Source organism: Anabrus simplex, chromosome 12, assembly GCF_040414725.1.
Source record: "Anabrus simplex isolate iqAnaSimp1 chromosome 12, ASM4041472v1, whole genome shotgun sequence".
In the NCBI taxonomy this organism is placed as follows: domain Eukaryota; kingdom Metazoa; phylum Arthropoda; class Insecta; order Orthoptera; family Tettigoniidae; genus Anabrus; species Anabrus simplex.
The window spans coordinates 79,793,706-79,819,323 of record NC_090276.1 but is presented as its reverse complement, the minus strand read 5'-3'; the positions used below and the strand labels follow the sequence as shown (position 1 = coordinate 79,819,323).

The following is a 25,618-nucleotide window of genomic DNA, read 5'->3' as shown; positions in this document are numbered from 1 at the left end:
TAGTAGAAACAGCAAGGGAATGCCTAGGAACAACTGTGTGTAAAGATGGGAAAAGGCGAACATCTTGGTGGAATGATGAAGTGAGAGCAGCCTGTAAACGTAAAAAGAAGGCTTATCAGAAATGGCTCCAAACAAGGGCCGAGGCAGACAGGGATTTGTACGTAGATGAAAGAAACAGAGCAAAACAAATAGTTGTTGAATCCAAAAAGAAGTCATGGGAAGATTTTGGTAATAATCTGGAAAGGCTAGGTCAAGCAGCAGGGAAACCTTTCTGGACAGTAATCAAGAATCTTACGAAGGGAGGGAAAAAGGAAATGAATAGTGTTTTGAGTGATTCAGGTGAACTCATAATAGATCCCAGGGAATCACTGGAGAGGTGGAGGGAATATTTTGAACATCTTCTCAATGTAAAAGGAAATCATCATGGTGGTGTTGCAAACGGCAAAGCTCATGGGGAGGAGGAAAATGATGTTGGTGAAATTATGCTTGAGGAAGTGGAAAGGATAGTAAATAAACTCCATTGTCATAAGGCAGCAGGAATAGATAAAATTAGACCTGAAATGGTGAAGTATAGTGGGAAGGCAGGTATGAAATGGCTTCATAGAGTAGTAAAATTAGCGTGGAGTGTTGGTAAGGTACCTTCAGATTGGACAAAAGCAGTAATTGCACCTATCTATAAGCAAGGGAACAGGAAGGATTGCAACAACTATCGAGGTATCTCATTGATTAGTATACCAGGCAAAGTATTCACTGGCATCTTGGAAGGGAGGGTGCGATCAGTGGTTGAGAGGAAGTTGGATGAAAACCAGTGTGGTTTCGGACCACAGAGAGGCTGTCAGGAACAGATTTTCAGTATGCGCCAGGTAATTGAAAAATGCTACGAGAGGAATAGGCAGTTGTGTTTATGTTTCGTAGATCTAGAGAAAGCATATGACAGGGTACCGAGGGAAGAGATGTTCGCCATACTGGGGGACTATGGAATTAAAGGTAGATTATTAAAATCAATCAAAGGCATTTATGTTGACAATTGGGCTTCAGTGAGAATTGATGGTAGAATGAGTTCTTGGTTCAGGGTACTTACAGGAGTTAGACAAGGCTGTAATCTTTCACCTTTGCTGTTCGTAGCTTATATGGATCATCTGCTGAAAGGTATAAAATGGCAGGGAGGGATTCAGTTAGGTGGAAATGTAGTAAGCAGTTTGGCCTATGCTGATGACTTGGTCTTAATGGCAGACTGTGCTGAAAGCCTGCAGTCTAATATCTTGGAACTTGAAAATAGGTGCAATGAGTATGGTATGAAAATTAGCCTCTCGAAGACTAAATTGATGTCAGTAGGTAAGAAATTCAACAGAATTGAATGTCAGATTGGTGATACAAAGCTAGAACAGGTCGATAATTTCAAGTATTTAGGTTGTGTGTTCTCCCAGGATGGTAATATAGTAAGTGAGATTGAATCAAGGTGTAGTAAAGCTAATGCAGTGAGCTCGCAGTTGCGATCAGCAGTATTCTGTAAGAAGGAAGTCAGCTCCCAGACGAAACTATCTTTACATCGGTCTGTTTTCAGACCAACTTTGCTTTACGGGAGCGAAAGCTGGGTGGACTCAGGATATCTTATTCATAAGTTAGAAGTAACAGACATGAAAGTAGCAAGAATGATTGTTGGTACAAACAGGTGGGAACAATTGCAGGAGGGTATTCAGAATGAGGAGATAAAGGCTAATTTAGGAATGAACTCGATGGATGAAGCTGTACGCATAAACCGGCTTCGGTGGTGGGGTCATGTGAGGCGAATGGAGGAGGATAGGTTACCTAGGAGAATAATGGACTCTGTTATGGAGGGTAAGAGAAGTAGAGGGAGACCAAGACGACGATGGTTAAGACTCGGTTCTAACGATTTAAAGATAAGAGGTATAGAACTAAATGAGGCCACAACACTAGTTGCAAATCGAGGATTGTGGCGACGTTTAGTAATTCTCAGAGGCTTGCAGACTGAACGCTGAAAGGCATAACAGTCTATAATGATAATGTATGTATGTATGCATGTCAGGAAAGGGTATATCAGGGTGGGACAGATTGAGGAATTCAGTACTATGAGTTTTTGGTCTTCCTTAAGCAGTGGCGACGATGTTAGAAGTTGGAGCTTATTGTGAAGGTCTTTCATTACAGCAGTCGTCGAACACTAGAGTATCTCTGAAGGTAGTTCCAAGATAACGAATTTGTTCGCCGTCTCTAATTAAGTCACTTTTACAGTTTCCTCCACGGATAGTATCCTTCAAGATGAATGGAAGATATTTAAGTTCGAGAAAGCTAAGGCAAATTAATAATCTGTAAGTTAAAAGAACCGGAAACCTCATATCAATGCAAAACTTGCATGTGGGAAAAGGAAATATCCTGAAGTAGCAGATACAATTAAGATATGATTCACTCTATCCTGTGGGAGTGCAGATGTAGAGAGTTTTCTTTCAGATGAGCCAAGATTTGACCAATGATAAAGCATCACCCATGTCACCAGGAATATTAAATACAAGAATAAATATTCAGGATGTTTTTAAAAATTACTGCAGTAAAACCACAATTGATCTGGTCACTACCAAGCAACTGACAATGACAAGATCTACTCACTCTTGCTACACTGCTCATCCAGAAAGGAAAAAATGAGCATCAAATGAACTTGATGGAGAGGAAGAAAAGTGAATCAAAATTTAAAAAGTAAATAAGAAATGCAACTTAAATACTGAAGAACTTTTAATATTTCAAGAAACTTAAAAGATAAAAGTGAAGAAATGACAACTAGTGACAAGGTTTTTGAAGAAGTAAAATTGAAGTTAAAGAAAGCTGTGTAATAAAGGGTCTTGTCAATATAAAGGTTGCTCAGGGAATGAATTTCATGGAATGATAACTTTAAAACAAGAGAAAGCTAGTATATAAAGAAGTAGAATGTATGCAGAAGAACTTAGATGGATGTCTTGTCTTATAAGAAACATTTTCCAGAAAAGATAGCAATTTAATGGTTCATAGTAAACCTTTTCAGTTATTTATCTATTATTCATATTATTGTGCTTCTTTGTTATTGTATTATGGCAGTATTCTGATAGAAATTAAGGACAAATGACAGATTGCCATAAGAGGTGCTGTAAAGATTGTTTTGTGAAGAAGATAAGCAATGTGTTTCTTTTTGTTTTATTTTAGAAAAAAAATTAGTATATCAATACTGAGTGGCAGCCTTGAGTTTTGTACAAATTATTCACCCACTTCCAGAGACAGGGCCAACAGTGAGTTGCTGATAAGTTTTTCCTTCCTCTGCCAAGTATGAGACTGCTGTTGTTTATTAAGTGACTTACAGCGTTCTGTCTCCTGAATTTCCTACATCATGACTTTGATACTGTTTCTTGTATGATTCTTTCAACAAATGTAAACATCACTTATATTTTTCTTAACTAGCAGTACCTATTCTAAAATACTTAGGTATTCATAATAGGATATATTGCAGTTGATTTTGATGAGAAAGACTTTGGTAGAGGAAGGTGGTACAGTACTGTACTACTGCACCCTGAAGATAATCTCTTGCTCTAAACAGACAGTGGTACAGCCCACGAGTCTACTGTAAAAGGTCCAAGCACATTAAATTTTCAAATGTAATATTTTATGTATGCCCTCTCTTAAATAGATCTCACAAAAAAGCTTTACCTCTTTTTCAACTCGCAACCTTCTGCCCTATGAAAGGTCAACTATAAAGCAAGTAAGTTAAAAATAATTATACCCACCAAGTCATGCACCACCTCCACCATAATGTCTAGTGATCCTTCAGAATAGTACTTCTGAGGATTTCAATTCAGGAAGAAATAAATAGTAGTTTGTATATGCCTAAATGTGTTTATTCATGATTAAATAAAGGACCTCAAATCTGTATCACATGTTCCTTTTTTTTCTTTGTTTGTGTGTGTGTGTGTGTGTGGTCCATATAGGATTAATTATCAATGTTCCAAACAAGAGTTTTACAGTGATGCTCATAACTTCCTACTTTTTGCATTAAAATCCTGAAAACAGTGATTGCTTAATTCTGTGTAGTTACTTACATATTGACTATATATTTCAAAACATTCTAAACCCTTTTCTTTACAACACGCCAAAAACACATATCTCATCTAACACTGATATCACAACATTTGGGGCTGATGACCTAGATGTTAGGGCCCTTTAAACAAGCATGATCATCATATCACAACATTCCAAACTACTCATTACTAACTGAAATAACAACTGCTTTTCATCTGAAACACTCAAAGCACAATGTTCATAGTCACTTTAAATCAAATGTTGCATGAAACTGTACACTTACTGACCTAGCTACTAGGTGCACAAGACCACCCCTATTTAATTCACAAATATCTACATATTCTAAGTTCTTAATCTTTGTGAATGAACTCCAGAATATTGCTGACTAAAATTATGAAATACATTGCAAAGAACATTATCACCAACATCAAATTCTATAGCTTTTATGTGCAGCATAAAGCATCAACAAACTTTTGCCGCCAGATTCTGTTCTGTGTCGTGGCTTTGATCCATAACCAAGTTTTCTGTGCCTCCTTAGTCACTTTTTTCATACAGCTTTTCACCCATATCATCTTCGGTCTGCCTCTGCATCTGGTGCCCTGGAGATTCAATTCTAGCCCTTGTTTGTCAAAGAGATTTGTGTTGCTCCTTAGTGTGTGCCTAATCCACTTTCATTTTCTGCATCGGACTTCAGCGTTGATATCAATTTCCTTTGTCCTTCTCCACAGATCTGCATTTGAAATAACATGCAGCCACCATATCGTCAGGATGTTAAAAAGACATCTGTTTACAAAAGTCGTGAGGTTGCCCCTGATTAGTCTCCATGTTTCACAACCATACAGTTGGACAGACTTGAGTTCGAATGTTCACAACTCTGTAATAAAAAGGAGATTCCTTGATTTCCATACAGGTTGCATTATTGCAAAGTGCCTTTTGCCTTACTGATTTATTAGCATTATCTGTAGTCCAAATCTTCTAACTGATCTGTTGGTCCTCACTGTGTAACTCTGTTTTCCTTCAGTGTCATTTCATTACAAGATCAAGCTCCATTAGGTGCAGAATGTGCAACAACAAACGTACTTATTTTACACCAGGTGACCGAGATGGGTTCAGACAGCAATCCTTGATTCTGGACCTAACAAGTGCAGTTTCTTAAAATGTTGCTAATTTCCTGCAGAATTCGGAACATTTCCTGCAGGATTCTGAACGTTTCCACACTTTTCCAAATCTTTGTGTTCACAGTGCTGTCAAAGCCCTTCTTAAAGTCAATGAATACTATGTGATGAGTGGAGTTCTGTGGATTGTTCCATGAGGATTTGCAAGGGTATTTATCTGGTCCATACATTGAGTGGCCTTCTCTGAAATCTCCTTGATCCTTTGTCAGCTTTTGGAACACATGCTGCCTGATGTGTTTTTGGACCACTCGTGAAGGACCTTAATTGGGATGGGAAAGCAACTGTTATCTTGCCACTTGTTTCAGTCGGTGGGATTTCCTTTCTTTGGCAGCTTGATCAGCAGAACTTTCTTCCAGTCCATACGTAGCCTTTTGTGGTTCCAATGAATATTGGAAGTAGGATATCTGCAGAAGTTCCACATTTGTCTTCACTGGACCAGTAGTAATGTTAACTAACCGTAGAGCTTTACCATTTTAAATTTGTTCCATATATCAATATAGATCTATACGATGAAATTCGTAAATTGTACTGGCCTTGCTAATGTCGAGAAATCCTGCTGGACCACCTCATTATTGAGTTGGGCGAGTTGTAGTTTGTCCTTCCTTGCTGGCGCCAGGTTCCACCATTCTTTGGTTGGATAGTAGCTGTCACCAGGTGATGGTCGCTCCCCACATCTGCTCCTCTCTTGTTTGTTCCATCTAATATAGTGTGACGATTTATAGCAACAACGTATTGGTTGATTAAGATTTTTTGACAAGACGTTCAAGGAGAAAAGAGCTGGGACCAATGGGAGGTTAGTGGATGTAATAATAAGAAGAAAAAAGGTTAATCAAAATAGTATATTGTTTCTACAAAGGGAATTAATTTTAAATTTTACAACTCAAAATTTTGTAACCTGACACACAAAAGAAAACACTCATCGTGAATGACGTACATTAGAATAGAATCCCTAGACCATTTACAAGTTATAATATGTGACTAATCAAATGAACATGGTAACCTATAAGCCTCGGAGAATATGGACACAGATTTCCAAAAAAGTAAACAAAGGGAGAAGAAAGGCACGGGAAGGACCAAGGACGGGGATCACAATAATGGGAGTCGCCTGAGTATAAACATTGCCAAATGCAGGAACAGTTTTATGTGATAAGTTGTACCGTCCAGGCCACAAGTTCAATCACTCACCAACTCTTGAAATTGCATATTACTCGATGTTCATTTGTTAAGGAACAATATCACTCATATCAGGCTTAAAAGAAAATCGGCCACAGAAATGAAGATAACTCCAAAATCCATAGGAGAAGAATAATAGTGGTAATTATAAAATAAATACTCTGTTGCTCACCCAATACAGCAAATAAAAGAAGTGGAGCTTCCCAGCAAATACTGGGAAGTCCTCAGACGACCCTCCAACCACACTCGGAATCAGTGCTGGACTGAAGACCGAGTATGTGGGGGAAGCCTTTATACCGCTGCAGAAAGTTCCGGAAAAAAGTACACAAAACGTCGAGAAATATAGGACACTGACGTAGTGGATGACGTAACCCAGAGGAGACTCGGTGTGTAGTCAGCAGTTCACCAGGACGGATGCATGGCGAGGCAGCAGAGAAAGTCCAAGGCCGGTTAGATGAATGAAGTATCGGCGAGTATATGAACATAGATGGAGTTCCAGATGACGGTAGCCGAAAATAGGTGAGTGATCGTTACAATAGGTACTTGTGGTTTTACTGACAGTGGCATGATTTGATTCCCCATATTGTGATCTGGGGAACCCACGTCACCTGGTAATTCCTGTGAGGAGAAATGGTGCTACAGTCTGTTGCTGTATAATTTGACGGGTCGTTCAGCACTGTTGTTTCTTCTACAGATGTCATGCCTTTCCAGCATTCGGATCTCCCTTCATGACAAAGATGTCCCTTTTCTTCTTTTTGCACAGGGTTCAGTGCAGCTTGCTGTACAACTGATGTTTTCCTCTCTTCTCTTCTTTTTGTCAGTGCGTAGCACTTCACCATGATGACCGGTCTTATTCTGGATGAAAAACAAGCCACTATGGCTTTTGCTGAGACTGGATAAAACTCTAGCAGGCTCTTCCTTGTTTGATTGTAACCCAAAATCCAACTCCCTTGCTGCGCTGCTCTCTCCCTGAGATAGCAGCGTTTCCCTATCCTCAGTCCTCACTTCACCGAATCCATTGTATATGTTACCTCCGTAAGTCTTCTTACATGCCACACTGTCCGCACATTCCAACTTGAGGAGTTTCCGTTTTCATGTTGAAAGTTATCTCCTTATTATCCAACTGGTTTCTGTTTGTTCATGTTTTAGTAATAATGTTCTTTCTAGTTGTGCAGGTTATTAAGCCATAGCACCCAAAGCCATATGGAGGGGTTGCTTCCTGTAGCATCAAAACCTCCTTATTTTCTTTTATGTCCCTTCCCAAAGTCTGTGGAAACCCCTCTTCTACTCCACCTTCAATGCAGTTGAGGTCTTTTCTCGTAACCCTGGGTTGGAATGTATACTACACTCATAAACAGCGTACTCTGGGACTTGTGGGAAGCATTGTTGCCCCCTCGACATGGAGTTGCATCTAAGGACGGTTCCTACTATCAATCACCTCAAGAGTCCATCAGTTATATTGTACTAGTAAATAATGAACAATAACCCATCACTTCAACAGTTCATCATAATCTACAATCACCTCAACATGATCATGCTAAGGAAAAAGGCAGGAACTACCTGATTTTGAAAATTGAGAATATTAAGATCAAAATTTAATCACTTTTGCATCCCTTTCTACTTAAGGATGATGTTGAAATTAACACATTTACTACCAAAAAAAAAAAAGCAGGAAGATTTAGTTTTTGACACAGCTGTAGGCCTATACTAGAATGATTACCAACAGTAAAATGAACAAAGTAGCAATGTGCAGACACTGCTTTTTTACATTGGAACCAGTACCATACTTACTGCTTTCTACGAATGTTCAGCACATAATTAAAATACAACCTTTAAATGCAGTAGCCCTACTTCTACAGGTACTGCTTTCTTACAGTGCAGTCTCTACTAACTACTGTACATTCTGTCATTGTAGATGTCAAAAAAAAATGCAAAAGCAAAAACTGATTTTTCCTTATATTTTGAATGAAAAAATCATATCACTGCTTTTTAAGGTGGTATTATGATGCAGAACATTGACACAATTGCAACATTACCAAAAACTCAATGTTTTTATCTACAAATACTGCCTTTTTCCTTCGCACAGCAGAACAGTCCATCACTTTTAACACTTCTGAATGAAAGCAATAACCAAGTATGAAAACAACAGCCCATCAGCTATGTTGTACTGGTAAATAATAGACAATAACCTCCCATCACAACTTCCATCAGTCATAGCACTTTCAGGTAACGAATAATAGCCTACTATCACAAAAAGTCCATCAGATAGCCTACATTATACTAGAAAGTAATAAACATTAACCTACTATCACCTCAACAGTCCATCAATTACAATGTACCATTAAATAATGAACCATAACCTAATATCACAATAATACTCAATCAGTTACAGCACTTTCAAATACCTAAGGAACAATAACCTACTATGACAACATACATCAGTTAAAGCACTTTCAAGTAATGAACAGTGACCTACTATTACAAAAGTCCATATGTTACAGCACTTTCAAATAACCTACCATCACAACATCCATCAGCTAAAGCACTTCCAAGGAATGAACAGTAACCTACTATTACAAAAGCCCATAAGTTACAGCACTTTCAAATAACCTACCATCACAACATCCATCAGTTAAAGCACTTCTAAGGAATGAACAGTAACGTACTATTACAAAAGTCCATAACTTACAGTACTTTCAAATAAGGAACAATAACCTACGACCACAACATCCATCAGTTAAAGCACTTTAAAATAATGAACAGTAACTTATTATCACAAAAGTTCATGAGTTACAGCACTTTCAAATAAGGAACAATAACCTACCATCACAACATACATCAGCTAAAGCACTTTCAAGTAATGAACAATAACGTACTATAACCTCAAAAGTCCATCAGATAGCCTACATTGTAGTAGAAAGTAATGAACATTAACCTTCTATCACCTCAACAGTCCATCAATTGCATTGTACCATTAAATAATGAACCATAACCTAATATCACAATAATACCGTACTCAATCATTTACAACACTTTCAAATAAGGAATAATAACCTGCTATCATGACATCCATCAGTTAAAGCACTTTCAAATAATGAACAGTAACCTACTATCACAAAAGTCCACCAGTTATAGGGCATTCAAATAAGGAACAATAACCTTCTATCACAACAGTATCAATTACAGCACATAAAAATAAGAAACATTAACTTACTATCACAACAGTATCAATTACAGCATATAAAAATAAGAAACAATAACCTACTATCACAGCAGTATCAGTTAGAGCACATCCAAATAAGAACCTACTATAACAACAGTCCATAAAATAAGAAACAATGAACTACTATTGCAAACAGTCCACAATTTCAAATGTTTGGGTCATCAGTCCATAACTGGTTTGATGCAGCTCTATATGACACCCTATCTTCTGCTAACTTTTTCATTTCTACATAATTACTATTACTCGCGAAACTTTTACTGATACTTCTTTGTACGGGGGTGAAGAGTAAGGAGGGTGCTAGCCCGGTTCTGGTAATACTGCCAACTGAAAGGAAATAAAATCTGAATTGAATCGATACTGGTAGTATGATCAATTGATAGCAATTTTTCTAAACCTTTATTATCGCAAGCCAACAACTGTGTCACACACATGAATTCTATATTTTAGCTTTGCTGAGTAAACAACAACAGTAGGCCTACTAGTACGTAAAGTGTATGTCAGATGTCTCACGGCGATTCATAGTTTGTGTTGAAAGGTTCCCGATACGAATCTCGAAGCTTGCTGAGGTCTACCGATTCAGCACCAGGGAGTCCAGGTATCACTAAAAGTTTTGCGAGTAATACATCTACCCTAATCTACTTGTCATATTCTTCTGTAACACCACATTACAAAAGCTTGCATTTTCTCTCTTTTGGAGCTAGTTATGGACTATGTTTCACTTGTGTATGATGCCAACCTTCAGAAGAAAGTTTTCAAAAACATCCTTGTAATTCTGATCTAAATGTGCAAAGAAAGAAAATTATTTTATTGAAAGAGGGCTTTCTTGCTTGTGCTAGTCTGCATTTTATGTCCTCCTTACTTCTGCCATCATTAGTCATTCTACCATCCAAATAACAATAATCATCTACCTCTAAGACTTCGGTGCCTAATGTAATATTTCCTACATCAGTCAACTTTTGTTTCACTGCACTCCATTAATTTTGGTTTGGTTTTATTTAATTTCATCTTGTATCGCTTCTCCAAGATTATGTCCATAGCATTTAGCGATTTCTCCACATCTGCTGCAGACTTCACAAACGACAATATCATTGACAAATATCAGACTTTTGATTTCCTCTCCTTGGAATACGATTCCCATTCCAAATTCCTCTTTGATTTTCTTCACTGCCTGTTCTACATAAACATTAAAAAGAAGAGGGGACAAAATGCAGCCTAGCCTCACTCCTATATGAACTACTGCTTCTTTTCATAGCCCTCAGTTCTTATCACCAATTTCAGAGAAGGGTAGATGCACCTATGCCTCACCCTGTACCTATAGCTGACAGCCTAACTTAATTAAGATATTAAAAAATAACAATATCTCCACTCATTCTTTCTTTTTGCATCAGTTTGTAGTTGAAATGTTTCTCTTTAGAAGAAAACATGAGTTGTAGTAATTAAAGTTATGATCTAGATCCGCAAGTTTGGAGGGACCTTAGCATTTTTCATAATGAGGTTAGCACAAGTAAGTAACGTATTATATGGGTTCTGAAAGTTAAATCAATGTTTGATAGTACATATGTTCAGTGAATGAATTCCATATGGTGGCTAAAGTGAAAGTTACAAATTGTCACGGGTCAGACATTGATACACCATACTGGGGCCTAATACCTATACCTGACACTGGTGTCAGCTTAGGGTCAAATCATTACTTTGGTCTGTTTCCAATTAGAAACAATCATTGTGTAATAGCTAGATATAGATATGATGGCCATTATCGTTAAGGCATGAAGTCTATATGGTCTGACACCATGGTTGGCCGGTTCGAGTCCCGTTGGTTGAAAAAAATGTCACCATCAGAATGTTGACAGCAGGGTAGGAGAGGTGGTGGTATACAATTTCTAATCACCAGATTGAATGCCAAACGCCTGGATTAAATGCCAAAAGTCTCCACAGTGCTCATATGGAGTGAGGGCACATGACGCTGTTGAATGGAGATTCATTCGGCGGATGGCAACATGACACCCTGAGCAGAACCCTTGGTGCTATTCCACAGGAGTAGGGTATGTGCCGACACCAGGTTTCACCTTCTCCCTTCTTACTACCATATATCACGTCATTAATTTCATCCCAATAACTCCTCCAATGAGGTTGACATCAGGAAGGGCATCCAATCGTAAAAACTCACTACAAAGATTCATCTATTTTCATACCGCCCCTGCAGAGAAACAGGACTAAAGGTTGGACATACATTCATACTAACTAGATATATTTCTTTTTATGCGATTCTCCAATAAGGGAATCTGAAGCTGGACCCATGTGTCAGATGTAAGCAGCTGATATAAACCATAACCCAAAGCTGTTTATATCTCAAAAATGTTGTCACACCTATCTCTCAGGTAGTGATATAAAATGCACCCTCAACAAAGTAAATTTTTAAAGTACCCACAGTCATCTATGGCTGCTGCATTGTATGAGGTGAAATGAGGAATGCCAGTAAATATGGCAGCTTCAAAATAGGGGGTACCAAAAACTGTTGTTCTGTATAAGGCTAAGGAGAAATATCCTGCTTACAACGTACAGGCTATGTGTAATGTTATTAGTTGATAAAAGGGTAATTTATTTTGCTATATCATACAATATGCCGGCCCTGTGGTGTAGGGGTAGCGTGCCTGTCTCTTACCTGGAGGCCGTGGATTCAGTTTTCGGCCACGTCAGGGATTTTTACCTGGATCTTAGGGCTGGTTTGAAGTCTACTCAGCCTACGTGATTAGAATGGAGGAGCTATCTGACGGTGAGATAGCGGCCCCTGTCTAGAAAGCCAAGAATAACGGCCAGGAGGATTCGTCATGCTGACCACATGACACCTAGTAATCTGCAGGCCTTCCGGCTGAGCAGCGGTTGATTGGTAGGCCAAGGCCCTTCAGGGCTGTAGTGCCATGGGGTTAGTTTTATATCATACAATATATGCTGTGTCAGCAATAGATGCAAAAAAGTATCAGCCTTAGGAGATGATGAAAAATGAAGTTTCAGCCATAGGTACGAAAACACACATTTTAAAAATTAATTTTAAGGAATAATTATTGATAACAAGAATATTTTCTTTTTATGCATCTAGTTGGGCACAAAGAGATCTATCTGATGGTACATAAAAATAATGTGTGACTTGCTTAGAAAAATCTTCTCCCTGGATTATTGAAAAAAAAAATATATATATATATATTGAAGTGTCAATTACTGGTGCATCTACCAAGGAACAATAACTTAGTATCACAACAGCTAAGCATTTTCAAGTAATGAACAATAACTAACTATCACAACAGTCCTTCTGTTAAAGCACTTTCAAATAATGAACTGCTGGTATAACCTAGTATCACCTCAATGGACAATAATCTCATCAGTTACATTGTACTACAGGGCCTTACACTCAAAGTGGGGCCGGTCGGCGCAGTGCAGTGGGTGGATGGGCGAGCTGAAGTTCAGACGAGCACATGGCAACTCGCTAAGCTTGGGGATGGAAGAGCGCCTGATGAATCGCATGTAAATAACAGCACACATTATAATGCAGAATCAAAGTAAAATCATTTTTCACCTTATCACAGAAGATGTTAAAAATGCCCTCCACCTGCATCTACACATTTCTGGCTTCAGCTCGCCCATCTACCCAGTGTGCTGCGCCGACCAACTGGCCGGCCCTACTTTGAGTGAAAGAACCCGTACTAAATAATGGACAATAACCTCAAAAGTACTATTGTACATTTTTTCTAGTAAGTAATAAACAATAACATACTATTACCTCAACAGTCCATGAATTACATTACACCAGTAAATAAACCTACTATCGCAACAGCTTATCAGTTACAGCAATTACAAGTACTGGTAATGCAAAATAACATAATATGACAGCAGTTCTTCAGTTACACCACTTTCAAATAATGAATTACCAGTTCAACCTAGTTACCACCTCACAGTCCTCAACTTACATTGCACTAGTAAATAATGAACTGGCTACTATCACAACACACATTATTTCTGTCCCCAATTTTGACAGCTCCTTTTCCTTCTTTACTTCCACTACTCAAAACTATTGTCTTGCTAATCTCTACATTGATATGTACTTCTTAAAACAAAAAACACCATCACTGTGTACGTTGATCCTCAAATCTGACTTGTTCAATTTTTCTATTTAGTACATTAAGCTGTTTCTGTACCTCCTCCTCACCTTCTCCTCAGTCCGACTCCATGGCTAAATGGTTAGCGTGCTGGCCTTTGGTCACAGGGGTCCCGGGTTCGATTCCCGGCAGGGTCGGTAATTTTAACCTTGATTGGTTAATTTCTCTGCCACGGGGGCTGGGTGTGTGTGTAGTCTTCATCATCATTTCATCCTCATCACGACGCGCAGGTCGCCTACGGGAGTCAAATCAAAAGACCTGCACTAGGCGAGCCGAACATGTCCTCGGACACTCCCGGCACTAAAAGCCATACGCCATTTCATTTCACCTTCTCCTCAGATCACAACTTCATCCGCAAACATTATTTCCCTTCCATAATCTTCACTTGCTGCCTTTATGATGTCATCTCTCACCATAATTAATGGGAAATGTGACAACACAGTCTCTTCTTTTCGTCCATTGTCAATTCCAAGCCATTCTGTTCTACCCACTGCTGTCTATCATATATTGCTTTTATCATTGTTTCCTGCCAAAACCACAGCACTTATGCTTCTTATCAGCAAATATATAGTTTCTTCATGTGGTTGGTATTTATATTTAGTTAATCTGAATTTGTGGACAGTGGTTATTTTCTCTCATTTCATGCCTACTGTACTAGTGAATTTTGGGCTGTGCCGTAGCTGTTAGGGCCCTTTAAACAACAAACATCATCATCATCAAACTAATGAATTTTGTGTATTTCATTTCGTGAGCCCAGCTATAGTGTGTATTTAGTTACGTGCCGCATGTTTATTTAGTTTTTCTTCACTGTAAGTAGGCCTACTTACATAGCGTTATAATGAGCAACGTTAAGCAATACTCGTGTTCTGAATGTGGTAAAAGCGATGAGTATAATAAAAATCTTAGGAAACATGTTTCTAAAGCCCATCCAGAGAAACTAGATGAAATTGCACCTTGTTTAAAGGACAAGACATCTCTTCCGCACCAGTGTAAATTTTGTGATAAACAATTCACACACAGTTATAATTTAAAACGCCACGAGCGTCAGTGCCACACAAACTCAAATGGAGGACCTGAGACAGAGGATAAACAATTTCCTTCTTTCTCAAGCTTCCTAGATTGGAAACAGCACATTGAAAGACAAACATGTTCACAGTATGTAAAGAAAAGGGGTTCTTACACTGCAACAGATAACACAAAGAGACATTACTATGTGTGTCATCGATCAGGCTTTTTTGTGTCTGAAAGTAAAGGCATCAGGCACCTGAAGCTTCAGGGAAGCAACAAAGTTGATGAGATCTGTCCAGCAAGTATTCGACTAATTGAACATGAAAATGGAATGTGTGAAGTAAAATATGTTCCCACTCACAAAGGTCATCAAAATGATCTAAGCCATCTTGCCCTCAAAGATGTAGAGAGGAAAACATTAGCAACAGATATTGCCAACCAGATTCCCTTTCAAGCTATTCTGGACAAAATTCGTGAATCTGTAACAGACTCAAAGCTTGAAAGAATTCATTTAATCACAAAACAGTATTTGTATAATATTGAGGGTAGTTTTAACTTGAGTTCTAAATATGTCAGACATCAGGAGGATGGTACAAGTGTTGAGGCCTGGGTCAATGAAGTAAATTCAGGTGACAGTCCCTGTGTATTATTCTATAAACCTCAGGGGACCACCAGTGAAAAGCATCCAAACCTCAGAAGTGATGACTTTGTTTTAATTATTATGAACAGTGCTCAGAGTGAAATATTAAAGAAATATGGTAGTGACTGTATATGCACTGATGGAACACATGGGCTTAATAGCTACGGGTTTGAGTTAATAACGCTTTTAGTTCTGGATGACTTGAGACAGGGCTTTCCTTGTGCATTTCTGATTTCCAATAGAAGTGACCAGGAAATATTGTCTCTATTTTTCACCTACATTAAGAATGAGGTTGGTTGTGTATCCCCAAAGGTCTTCATGTCCGATTTGGCAGAAGCCTTCTACAATGCTTGGAATGCAGTCATGGGACCTGCAACCATGAGATTATTCTGCTCATGGCATGTTGACAGAGCATGGAGGAAGAATATTCAGACCAAAGTAAATGGGAGGGAAAAACAAGGAAATGTTTATAAAATTCTGCGAACAATAATGCAAGAGACAGATTCAGTTGCTTTTGAAAGAATGCTTCCTGCCGTAATGAGTAATTTAACAGATGATCCTGACACCCACGAGTTTGCTGTATACTTCCAAAATAACTACACAAGAAATGTAAGATCCTGGGCGTATTGTTACCGCCTTAATAGTGGACTTAATACAAATATGCACATTGAGAGGATGCATGGTGCAATTAAGTACATATACTTGCATGGGAAAAGCGTGAAGAGATTAGATAAGGCGATATATGCATTAATGTGCTTTGTGAGAGACAAGCTCTTTGATAGGTTAATTGTGCTGAATAAGGGAAAACTGACAAGTAAGATGAAGGACATAAGACGGAGACAAATGTAGCCTTGAGGTCAACAAAGACTTGATAATGAAAGAAGATATTCATTGGACAGTACCATCATCTTCAGATATTATGCAGGTGTATGTTGTTCAAGAAAATGATATTTCCTGCAACTGCAGTTTAGTATGCGATGACTGCAACACATGCATTCACCAGTATGCATGTACATGTATAGACTCCAGTGTGAAATGGAATATGTGTAAACACATTCATTCCATCTGCCAACTGAAACAGACCCAGGCAAATCAACAAGCAAGAGAAGATGACAGCACTGAACACCCAGTTGTAAATGTTGAAAAAGAACTTGGTGATGAAAAAGCAGAAAAACTGGCCCAAGTAAGGAAGAAAAGACCACCTGAGGAATATCTGCAAAATGAAAAAAAAAAAAAATATATATATATATTAGTGGATGGAATTTAAACACCACAAAAAATGGAGGTCTTGGAACTGCACATAGCATCTTTGGAAACAATACAACCCAAAGAGAATGCTTCTAAGAAGAGGAATATTGTACCACAGAAGACATTGTTTTCAACAAAAAAAGAACATCACCCCCCACAACAAACACTGACTAAGCCCATTTAGCCATTACAATTTTATTCCTTCAGCAACATTAGTGTTGGGAATAAATAGCCTGTATACTATGCATCACAGCTGCAATGTGAGAATGAGTGTGTTTATTTGTGACAAGAGAAGCCACATGTTTTCCACTTGTATTTAGTTTAGTAATGGCAGACTTTAGCAAACCGAAGTTTTGATTGGGATTCTAAACAAATAACATTCAAGAAAATCATTGCTCACATGTTCTGGGGTGTGGTAGTGTCAGAAATGAATTTGCTCTTAATGTACGATAGTAACAAGCTGACTGCATAAATTAAAAAAATGTACACATCATTATGTGAACTGAATACTCTTATCATTTTCTGACAGAAGCAAACGATGAAATTTGTCAATGACGACATCACATTTTCTGATCATAGCCCCTTGGTCATGTATATCTTCCATTATATATCACTATTGTTAATGAAATCCTTGAATATTTGCAAGGGGCCTGACATTGCCTGTTTTCATATTTCAATACCAGATTTTCAAATTGTGACCACTTGCCTTATCCAATGCTACCCATAATATCAGAGAGATCTTCAACAAGCATAATACAGCCATCACTGTACAATTCCACAGTTAAATCGATATTCACAGTAATACATACTTCAACAGTAGGAAACTTACCACTGTCCAACTGATAACACACAACCACATTTGCCAAAGTACCATATTTCTGGCTCACTAAATAGTCTCAATTCAAACTTTAGTGAAAGCAATTCAAAGTTCCCAATTATGTCTTCTTGCTGTCAGTGGCGTTCTTCCATTTCTTATTCCAGAAATAAATTTTCTCAATGAGCTCAGAATCTTGGCTGGTAAGCAGAATAGATATTTACAAATACTGCAAACTGTTTGGAAACAAAGTTGGGACTGCACCAGGAAGCAATACAGCTCCATTTTGAGGATAAGTCTACTGCAAGCCATCACTGTCTTTATAAGTTCCACATTCAACACAAGTGAGGATTCAAAATTCCTTCCACAAACTCCAGCTCTTTTCCCTTGGGATACATTCTTAGCCATACAAATTTTGAACTGATGCCACTGCTAGGAAACTTGAAAATTGACCATCGGGTTCATAATTACCTTTCCAGTGTGGGACACATTTGCCAAACATTTTTGGTGGGATTACTAATAATTGAAATGTTCAAAATTGGGTTATTTCACCTTTCTTCAAAACCAGAAGAGTTTGACTTTCTGTACTCAACAGCAGAATGGAATGGTAACTTTTCTGAAGCATTACATCTCCTGCAGGATGCCTAAGACCTCTAAAATCTTAGGGAAAGTTTCAACCTAAAATGAAAAAAAATTATGCATTGGTACAAAATTAGAGTTTTTGTAACAGTAACAGGTATTCGGGATTCATACTTCCATTTACACAAATACAGTACAAATATACCTTACCTAATAGATCTGAACAGCTATGGCAACAGGACAACACATAATTTTATTTGTCTTTCTCTCAAATTTTTAAAAGTATCCGCCAGTACAACATCTTCCAAACACTTTACTGCCTTGACCTGTAAATTAAGAAAGCCGTGTTATTAGTTATACTATTCACATTTCATTTCATATCATAATTACTCAGTTGCAAACTGGGTAAACAAGCATATAACTACTCGCCTTACCAATATAATAAAAACTGATGTTCATTAAAATAACATACATTACACCATCATAGACAGTTATGCCTTTCAGCATTCAGTCTGTTAGCCTCTCTGAATTAAGTACACCCCCTTATATTATACACAAATATAGGTCTATAGCATGCAATTAACACAGCCTTCCACCTCCTATTATTATTTTAGATTTCTGAAAAAAAAATTGTATTCGATGCTTACCTTTTTTTACAGCAGGATAGTCCTATGAGATATAATCCTGATAGCTTGCTTCACTTTACTTTATTGTTAACATGTAAATCAAACAAAGGAAATACACATAAAAGTGAAAGCACCAAATAAGAGTATATGTAAAAATTATTATGAAACTCTATTTAGAAGCTTCTCTTGTCACAAAATAAACACACTCTTTATCACTATTAATGGTTGTATGTACATGACCAGCCCATTCACTCCCAAACCTAATTTTGTTGAAGGAGTGAAATGGTAATGCTTTCAACTTCTGTATCTTCGGGTTTAGTCAGCGTTTGTTGTGGTGGTGATCTCTTCTTTTTTGTTGAAAACAATCTCCTCTGTGGCACAATATTTCTCTTCTGAGAATCAGTCTCTTGGGGGAAGGGTGCATGCCTCTCCTGAGTGCGTACTGCATTAATTGTTGCTTCCAAAGATACTGTGTGCCGTTTCAAGACCTCCATTTCATGAGGGGTTGAAATTCCATCCACTACAGCCATGAGCCTCTGCTTTGATTTATCTTTCTCATTTTGCAGATATTCTTCAGGTGGTCTTTTCCTGCTTACTTGAGCCAGTATTTCTGCTTCCTCGTCAACAACAATTTCTCTTTCAACATTCAGAACTGGATGTTCAGTGCTGTCATTTTCTCTTGCTTGTTGATTTGCCTGGGTCTTTTTCAGTTGGCAAATGGAATGAATGTGTTTACACATATTCCATTTCACACTGGAGTCTATACACGTACATGCATACTGGTGAATGCATGTGTTGCAGTCATCGCATACTAAACTGCAGTTGCAGGAAATATCATTTTCTTGAACAACATACACCTGCATAATATCTGAAGATGATGGTACTGTCCAATGAGTATCTTCTTTCATTATCAAGTCTTTGTTGACCTCAAGGCTACATTTATGTCTCCGTCTTATGTCCTTCATCTTACTTGTCAGTTTTCCCTTATTCAGCACAATTAACCTATCAAAGAGCTTGTCTCTCACAAAGCACATTAATGCATATATCGCCTTATCTAATCTCTTCACGCTTTTCCCATGCAAGTATATGTACTTAATTGCACCATGCATCCTCTCAATGTGCATATTTGTATTAAGTCCACTATTAAGGCGGTAACAATACGCCCAGGATCTTACATTTCTTGTGTAGTTATTTTGGAAGTATACAGCAAACTCGTGGGTGTCAGGATCATCTGTTAAATTACTCATTACGGCAGGAAGCATTCTTTCAAAAGCAACTGAATCTGTCTCTTGCATTATTGTTCGCAGAATTTTATAAACATTTCCTTGTTTTTCCCTCCCATTTACTTTGGTCTGAATATTCTTCCTCCATGCTCTGTCAACATGCCATGAGCAGAATAATCTCATGGTTGCAGGTCCCATGACTGCATTCCAAGCATTGTAGAAGGCTTCTGCCAAATCGGACATGAAGACCTTTGGGGATACACAACCAACCTCATTCTTAATGTAGGTGAAAAATAGAGACAATATTTCCTGGTCACTTCTATTGGAAATCAGAAATGCACAAGGAAAGCCCTGTCTCAAGTCATCCAGAACTAAAAGCGTTATTAACTCAAACCCGTAGCTATTAAGCCCATGTGTTCCATCAGTGCATATACAGTCACTACCATATTTCTTTAATATTTCACTCTGAGCACTGTTCATAATAATTAAAACAAAGTCATCACTTCTGAGGTTTGGATGCTTTTCACTGGTGGTCCCCTGAGGTTTATAGAATAATACACAGGGACTGTCACCTGAATTTACTTCATTGACCCAGGCCTCAACACTTGTACCATCCTCCTGATGTCTGACAGATTTAGAGCTCAAGTTAAAACTACGCTCAATATTATACAAATCCTGTTTTGTGATTAAATGAATTCTTTCAAGCTTTGGGTCTGTTACAGATTCACGAATTTTGTCCAGAATAGCTTGAAAGGGAATCTGGTTGGCAATATCTGTTGCTAATGTTTTCCTCTCTACACCTGTGAGGGCAAGATGGCTTAGATCATTTTGATGACCTCTGTGAGTGGGAACATATTTTACTTCACACATTCCATTTTCATGTTCAATTAGTCGAATACTTGCTGGACAGATCTCATCAACTTTGTTGCTTCCCTGAAGCTTCAGGTGCCTGATGCCTTTACTTTCAGACACAAAAAAGCCTGATCGATGACACACATAGTAATGTCTCTTTGTGTTATCTGTTGCAGTGTAAGAACCCCTTTTCTTTACATACTGTGAACATGTTTGGCTTTCAATGTGCTGTTTCCAATCTAGGAAGCTTGAGAAAGAAGGAAATTGTTTATCCTCTGTCTCAGGTCCTCCAATTAAGTTTGTGTGGCACTGACGCTCGTGGCGTTTTAAATTATAACTGTGTGTGAATTGTTTATCACAAAATTTACACTGGTGCGGAAGAGATGTCTCGCCCTTTAAACAAGGCGCAATTTCATCTAGTTTCTCTGGATGGGCTTTAGAAACATGTTTCCTAAGATTTTTATTATACTCATAGCTTTTACCACATTCAGAACACGAGTATTGCTTAACGTTGCTCATTATAACGCTATGTAAGTAGGCCTACCTAACTGAATAAAAACTACACACGCGGCACGTAACTAAATACACACTATAGCTGGGCACACCAAACGAAATACACTAATCACACAGGTACAGTAGCGAACACTATGCACAAGTAGATATTCGAAAATATACACTCAAACCACTCGTACAAAAAACACACTTTCCCGCTGTCAACAAACACACTTTCCCGCTGTCAACACGAAATCGTCACTGCCCGGTTCTCTTCGTATGAATTCGTAGTGTACCTAATAAACACTACACTACTATAGTTCAGTTCAGTTCAGTTCGTTCGTTCGTTCGTTCTGCAGATCTCCTACAGTTCGTTCTTTTGCATTGTCAATTCAAAGCCTGTGCGCTGTTCGGAAATCTTCGGCCTGCTCCGTAAGGGTTCGGCCGTGGTATTCAGGTGGAGCCCGAGTACGTCCCGTCAGGGGCTAACGTCGAGTCTACCGGAGGTCTCCGGAGGACGAGCGAAAACAACTGCTCCGCTCCTACCGTTGCCAGCTCTACTTTGATTCGTTGAGTCAATTCCCAGGTACTCAGATACCTTTAATTAAGCTCTTCAAATACCGTCAGATTGCTTATTTAGAGATAAAAGTTCCCTTTGTAGGAACTCCCAAAAATTATATTTTAGCGATTCTATATTTCCCAAAGATAACTTCTATATTGAACGTCAATATATATTCCATAGTATTTGCGATAATAATGGAGGTAGTAATTCCGGAATATGATATGAATAGAATTCCTTCCTACAATTCAACGTTATTTTTCCCCTTTTGTATTACGAAGGATTTGTTTTTCACCATAACATATAGTTAGTTTACTCGATAAATATTATATAGCATCGCAGATATCTATTTCGCATACACACAGCACCGACACCAACGCTAGAAATTAGGTCATCGTCCCCTACCAGGGTGAACAACCGTATGGTCTGGAACGTCAAACAGGCTATGGTATTTGGCCTTTCTCGTAAGGTGTAAGGTCCGACTCTTGGATCGTATATGGCATAATGTACATCTTGCTCAAATTTTGTGGTAAAATGTACTTTTAAAAATAAGAAGAAACCCTTAGAAAAATATAAAGAAAGGGGGGGGGGGGATGCAATATTTTCTATGTTTCTCAGAATGCATTCTTGAAAAGTATGGCTGCTGATGGCCTCAGCCTTTCACGAAAGTGCTGCCATCTGGTATGATTCGTAGTAAATAGACAATTGATTAATAATTGGTTTTGCGTAAGTGGAGGGAAAAGTTGTTGTTTGAATTGTGTTTAACATGTGGTCAATACGTTCGGGTGAATAATTTTTAATATTTGTTTGGGTATAACTCCCGATAAGGCACCCCAGGATAAGTAACATAGTAATCATGGCTGACGGTGGGCGAATGGACTCTGCCATTGGCTGAAGATTAGAGCAATGAAATGTCGTTCCCATAATTCAAGACAGCGAGAAGTTATAGCCAACTTACGCGACAAGCGTCTCGGTATAACACTGCGATAATACGACCTGGCCAATCACAACGCATTCTCAGAGTCTATGGCCCTGGCCGCTTTTTATTCCCATAATTCCTTGCTTTGGTGATGGCGACTTCGCGATTAGTTTGTTTACGATGATCAGCTGATCGTCAGTGATCGAATCCAGCCTATTTATGTCACTATATACGTTTGTCTGATAACCTAAAACAGAAGAATTAAATTTAACACACTAATAATTAAAACTCGAATACGAAAGGATACGATTCTTTTTTCGATTTACTATGAATGATTTCAGGTCGAGTTGCTCAGAAAACCGATGCAGAGTTTTTATAGACCTCGTTAATAATTATGGAATTATTTCAGGTTGTTACACAGAAATCCAAGTTTAGATTTACGTAACCGATAGTTTTGCATAAGGTATTCGACATTTCAAGCTATGTTAGCAGAAAAAAACGAGGTTAGGGGAGTTTCTTATACATGATAATATAACTGATGAATTATGAAGGGTTCTATTAAGCCCATGGTGAATGATCTGCATTTAGAGCTGTAGCCCGATTGGAAGATTCCCTATCATTTTACCTAGTATTTTCTTCAATGATTTCAAAGAACTCGGAAATCTATCAAACATTTCCCATGATAAATTGATCCAATCCGTAACTCGTCGTCTTATAAATTATTTGCCCTAATTTGTCCTCTTGAATTCCAACGTTATCCTCATATTATGATCTATCCTACCTTTAAAAGCTCCTCTCCAAGCTTATTTGTCTACTAATGCCATTACACTCCAGTAGCAGATCAACTTATGGGAGGGTGCTTAAAGTTGCAAAATTATGATAGAACATAATTAAGGTGCTTGGGCATGCTTGAGTGTCATCATAAAGACATTAATACAAATGAATTACGTTGATATTCAGATTGCAGTACACTACAGAATCTTACATTAAAATACAGAAAAAACAATACGATCAAGCTCAGCAGTTTTACAGCGAATGGCATGTTCAGTTTAAATCTAAAATCCAACTTTCGAGGCTTCTTAGAAGACATATTCAAGATATCTGTTGGTTTTACAATTATGTATCTATGATTGTTAAAAAGAGCCACCCCATTGAGTCGACTTTCATGTGTTTACAATCAGTTTCCGTTTATTTTCTTTTATAAAATTTCCATGGGGTTTCTAACCACCAGTAAACCCGTCACACGCCATCTCTCTGCTGACAGCTCAGAGCATGCCGCTTAGTCGAGCATCTCGTCTCCTTACTCCCAGGTCTTTTCTTTCCAACATATTCAAAAACTACTCCTTTGTCGGAAATTATCAGAAGAAATTATGCTGCTTTCCTTTGGATCTTCTCCAGTTTTTGTATCAAGTAATCCTGGTGGGAGTCTCACACAGTGAAACCATCCTCTGATTGGGGGTCTTACCAGAGACTTATTGTATATGCCCTCTGGTTTACCTCCTTACTATAACCCTTAAATACCCTCATGTGTAACCTTTATGTACTATCTCATTCATGAATGAAGATCTTTCCTTATATTAAGACCTAGACCGTGATCCCCATGAGGTACTGTCACCTGATCAACAGAGTAATTAAATCTGAGAGGACTTTTCCTCTTTGTGAAAATTACAACCAGACTTTTCATCCCATTTACCATCATACCCTTGTCTCCTGTCCATCTCACAACATTGTTGATCTCTTTTTGTAGTCGCTTACAAACCTGCAGCTTATTTAATACATACAGTGTAACGTCATTAGCAAAAAAAGCCTTATCTTTGATTCCAGATAACCATTTCAGGATCAGGTAATGCTTCAACTACTCTAATTCTGTGAGTTCTTTCTAGAAATTTAGCCACCCATTCAACCACTCTTTTGTCCATTAGCCATCATTTTCGTCAGTAATCTCTAATGATCTACCCTGTCAAAATCCTTGAATCAATACCTCCTGTGGGTGGGGGCAATAGAATGCACCCATGGCATCCCCTGTCAGCCATAAGTGGCAACTAAAAGGAGCCCAGGAACTCTTAAACTTGCAAGCACGGGTTGACGACCGTGGTGACTTTGGCTGAGTCCTGGCATTGCTTCCCTTTACTTACACACCAAGTTCTTCACTTTCATTTATCCTATCCAATCTCCCTTGGTCATTTCTTGTTCTTTTCTGACCCAGTGGTATTAGGTTTTTGAGGTCTAGAGAGACTTTCACTTTACCAGTCTTCATGGCCCTCACCTTCCTTTGGCCGCTACCTTCTTTTTTCGAAGTGTCGAATCTCTTCCCTCTGATTCGTGTTAATAGAGGATGGTTGCCCAGTTCCTTTTAAAACAATAAACACCACGACCACGGATGGATACATATAGTCCATTCTACCTGAATCTAAATTATCTGCTATATCATGTTGGAATCCTACAAGTTGAGCCTCACTGGAATAACTTTTCCTAAACGTGTACAGCCTTCTATCAAACCAGAGCTTATATGCAACACATGTTAAGCAGGCCGGCCTGTAATTATCTGCCTTATGTTCATCACCCTTTTCTTTTATACAGTGGGGCCAGAGCTCCTTCTTACAAACAGTAAAGAAATATTTCCGATCTGGCAGCATATTTCTAGTAATTACCCTGAATTCTTAATAAAGCCAGCTGCTTTTTTTTTAATGGCTTTTGTACCTTTTTGGAAAATGTCTTTATTATAATAGGTAAATTCCACTACTTTGCCTGTATTAGTCACCTCCTCAACCTGGAAATTAATCTTACATCCAACTATCTTTGCATATTGCTAACTGAATTCTTATGCTTTCTCCTAGTTCATTAATTTTCCCTGGAATGTCCATCCTGGAACTTGTGTCT

The 25,618-nt window shown here is 38.2% G+C and overlaps 2 protein-coding genes across 2 annotated transcripts; one reads left to right on the top strand and one right to left on the bottom strand.

Moving 5' to 3' along the window:
* Positions 1-15,000: 15,000 nt before the first annotated feature.
* Positions 15,001-18,136, top strand: LOC137502808 (uncharacterized; the record flags this gene model as incomplete). The annotated part of the gene is made up of 3 exons (XM_068229816.1): positions 15,001-16,240; positions 16,341-16,609; positions 18,128-18,136. Coding segments are annotated over 3 exons (1,518 nt in total), but the record flags the coding sequence as incomplete, so codon positions are not given.
* An 817-nt stretch (positions 18,137-18,953) lies between these two features.
* LOC136864814 (uncharacterized) lies at positions 18,954-20,903 on the bottom strand (the record flags this gene model as incomplete). The annotated part of the gene is made up of 2 exons (XM_067142278.2): positions 18,954-19,561; positions 19,664-20,903. Coding segments are annotated over 2 exons (1,848 nt in total), but the record flags the coding sequence as incomplete, so codon positions are not given.
* Positions 20,904-25,618: the final 4,715 nt, after the last annotated feature.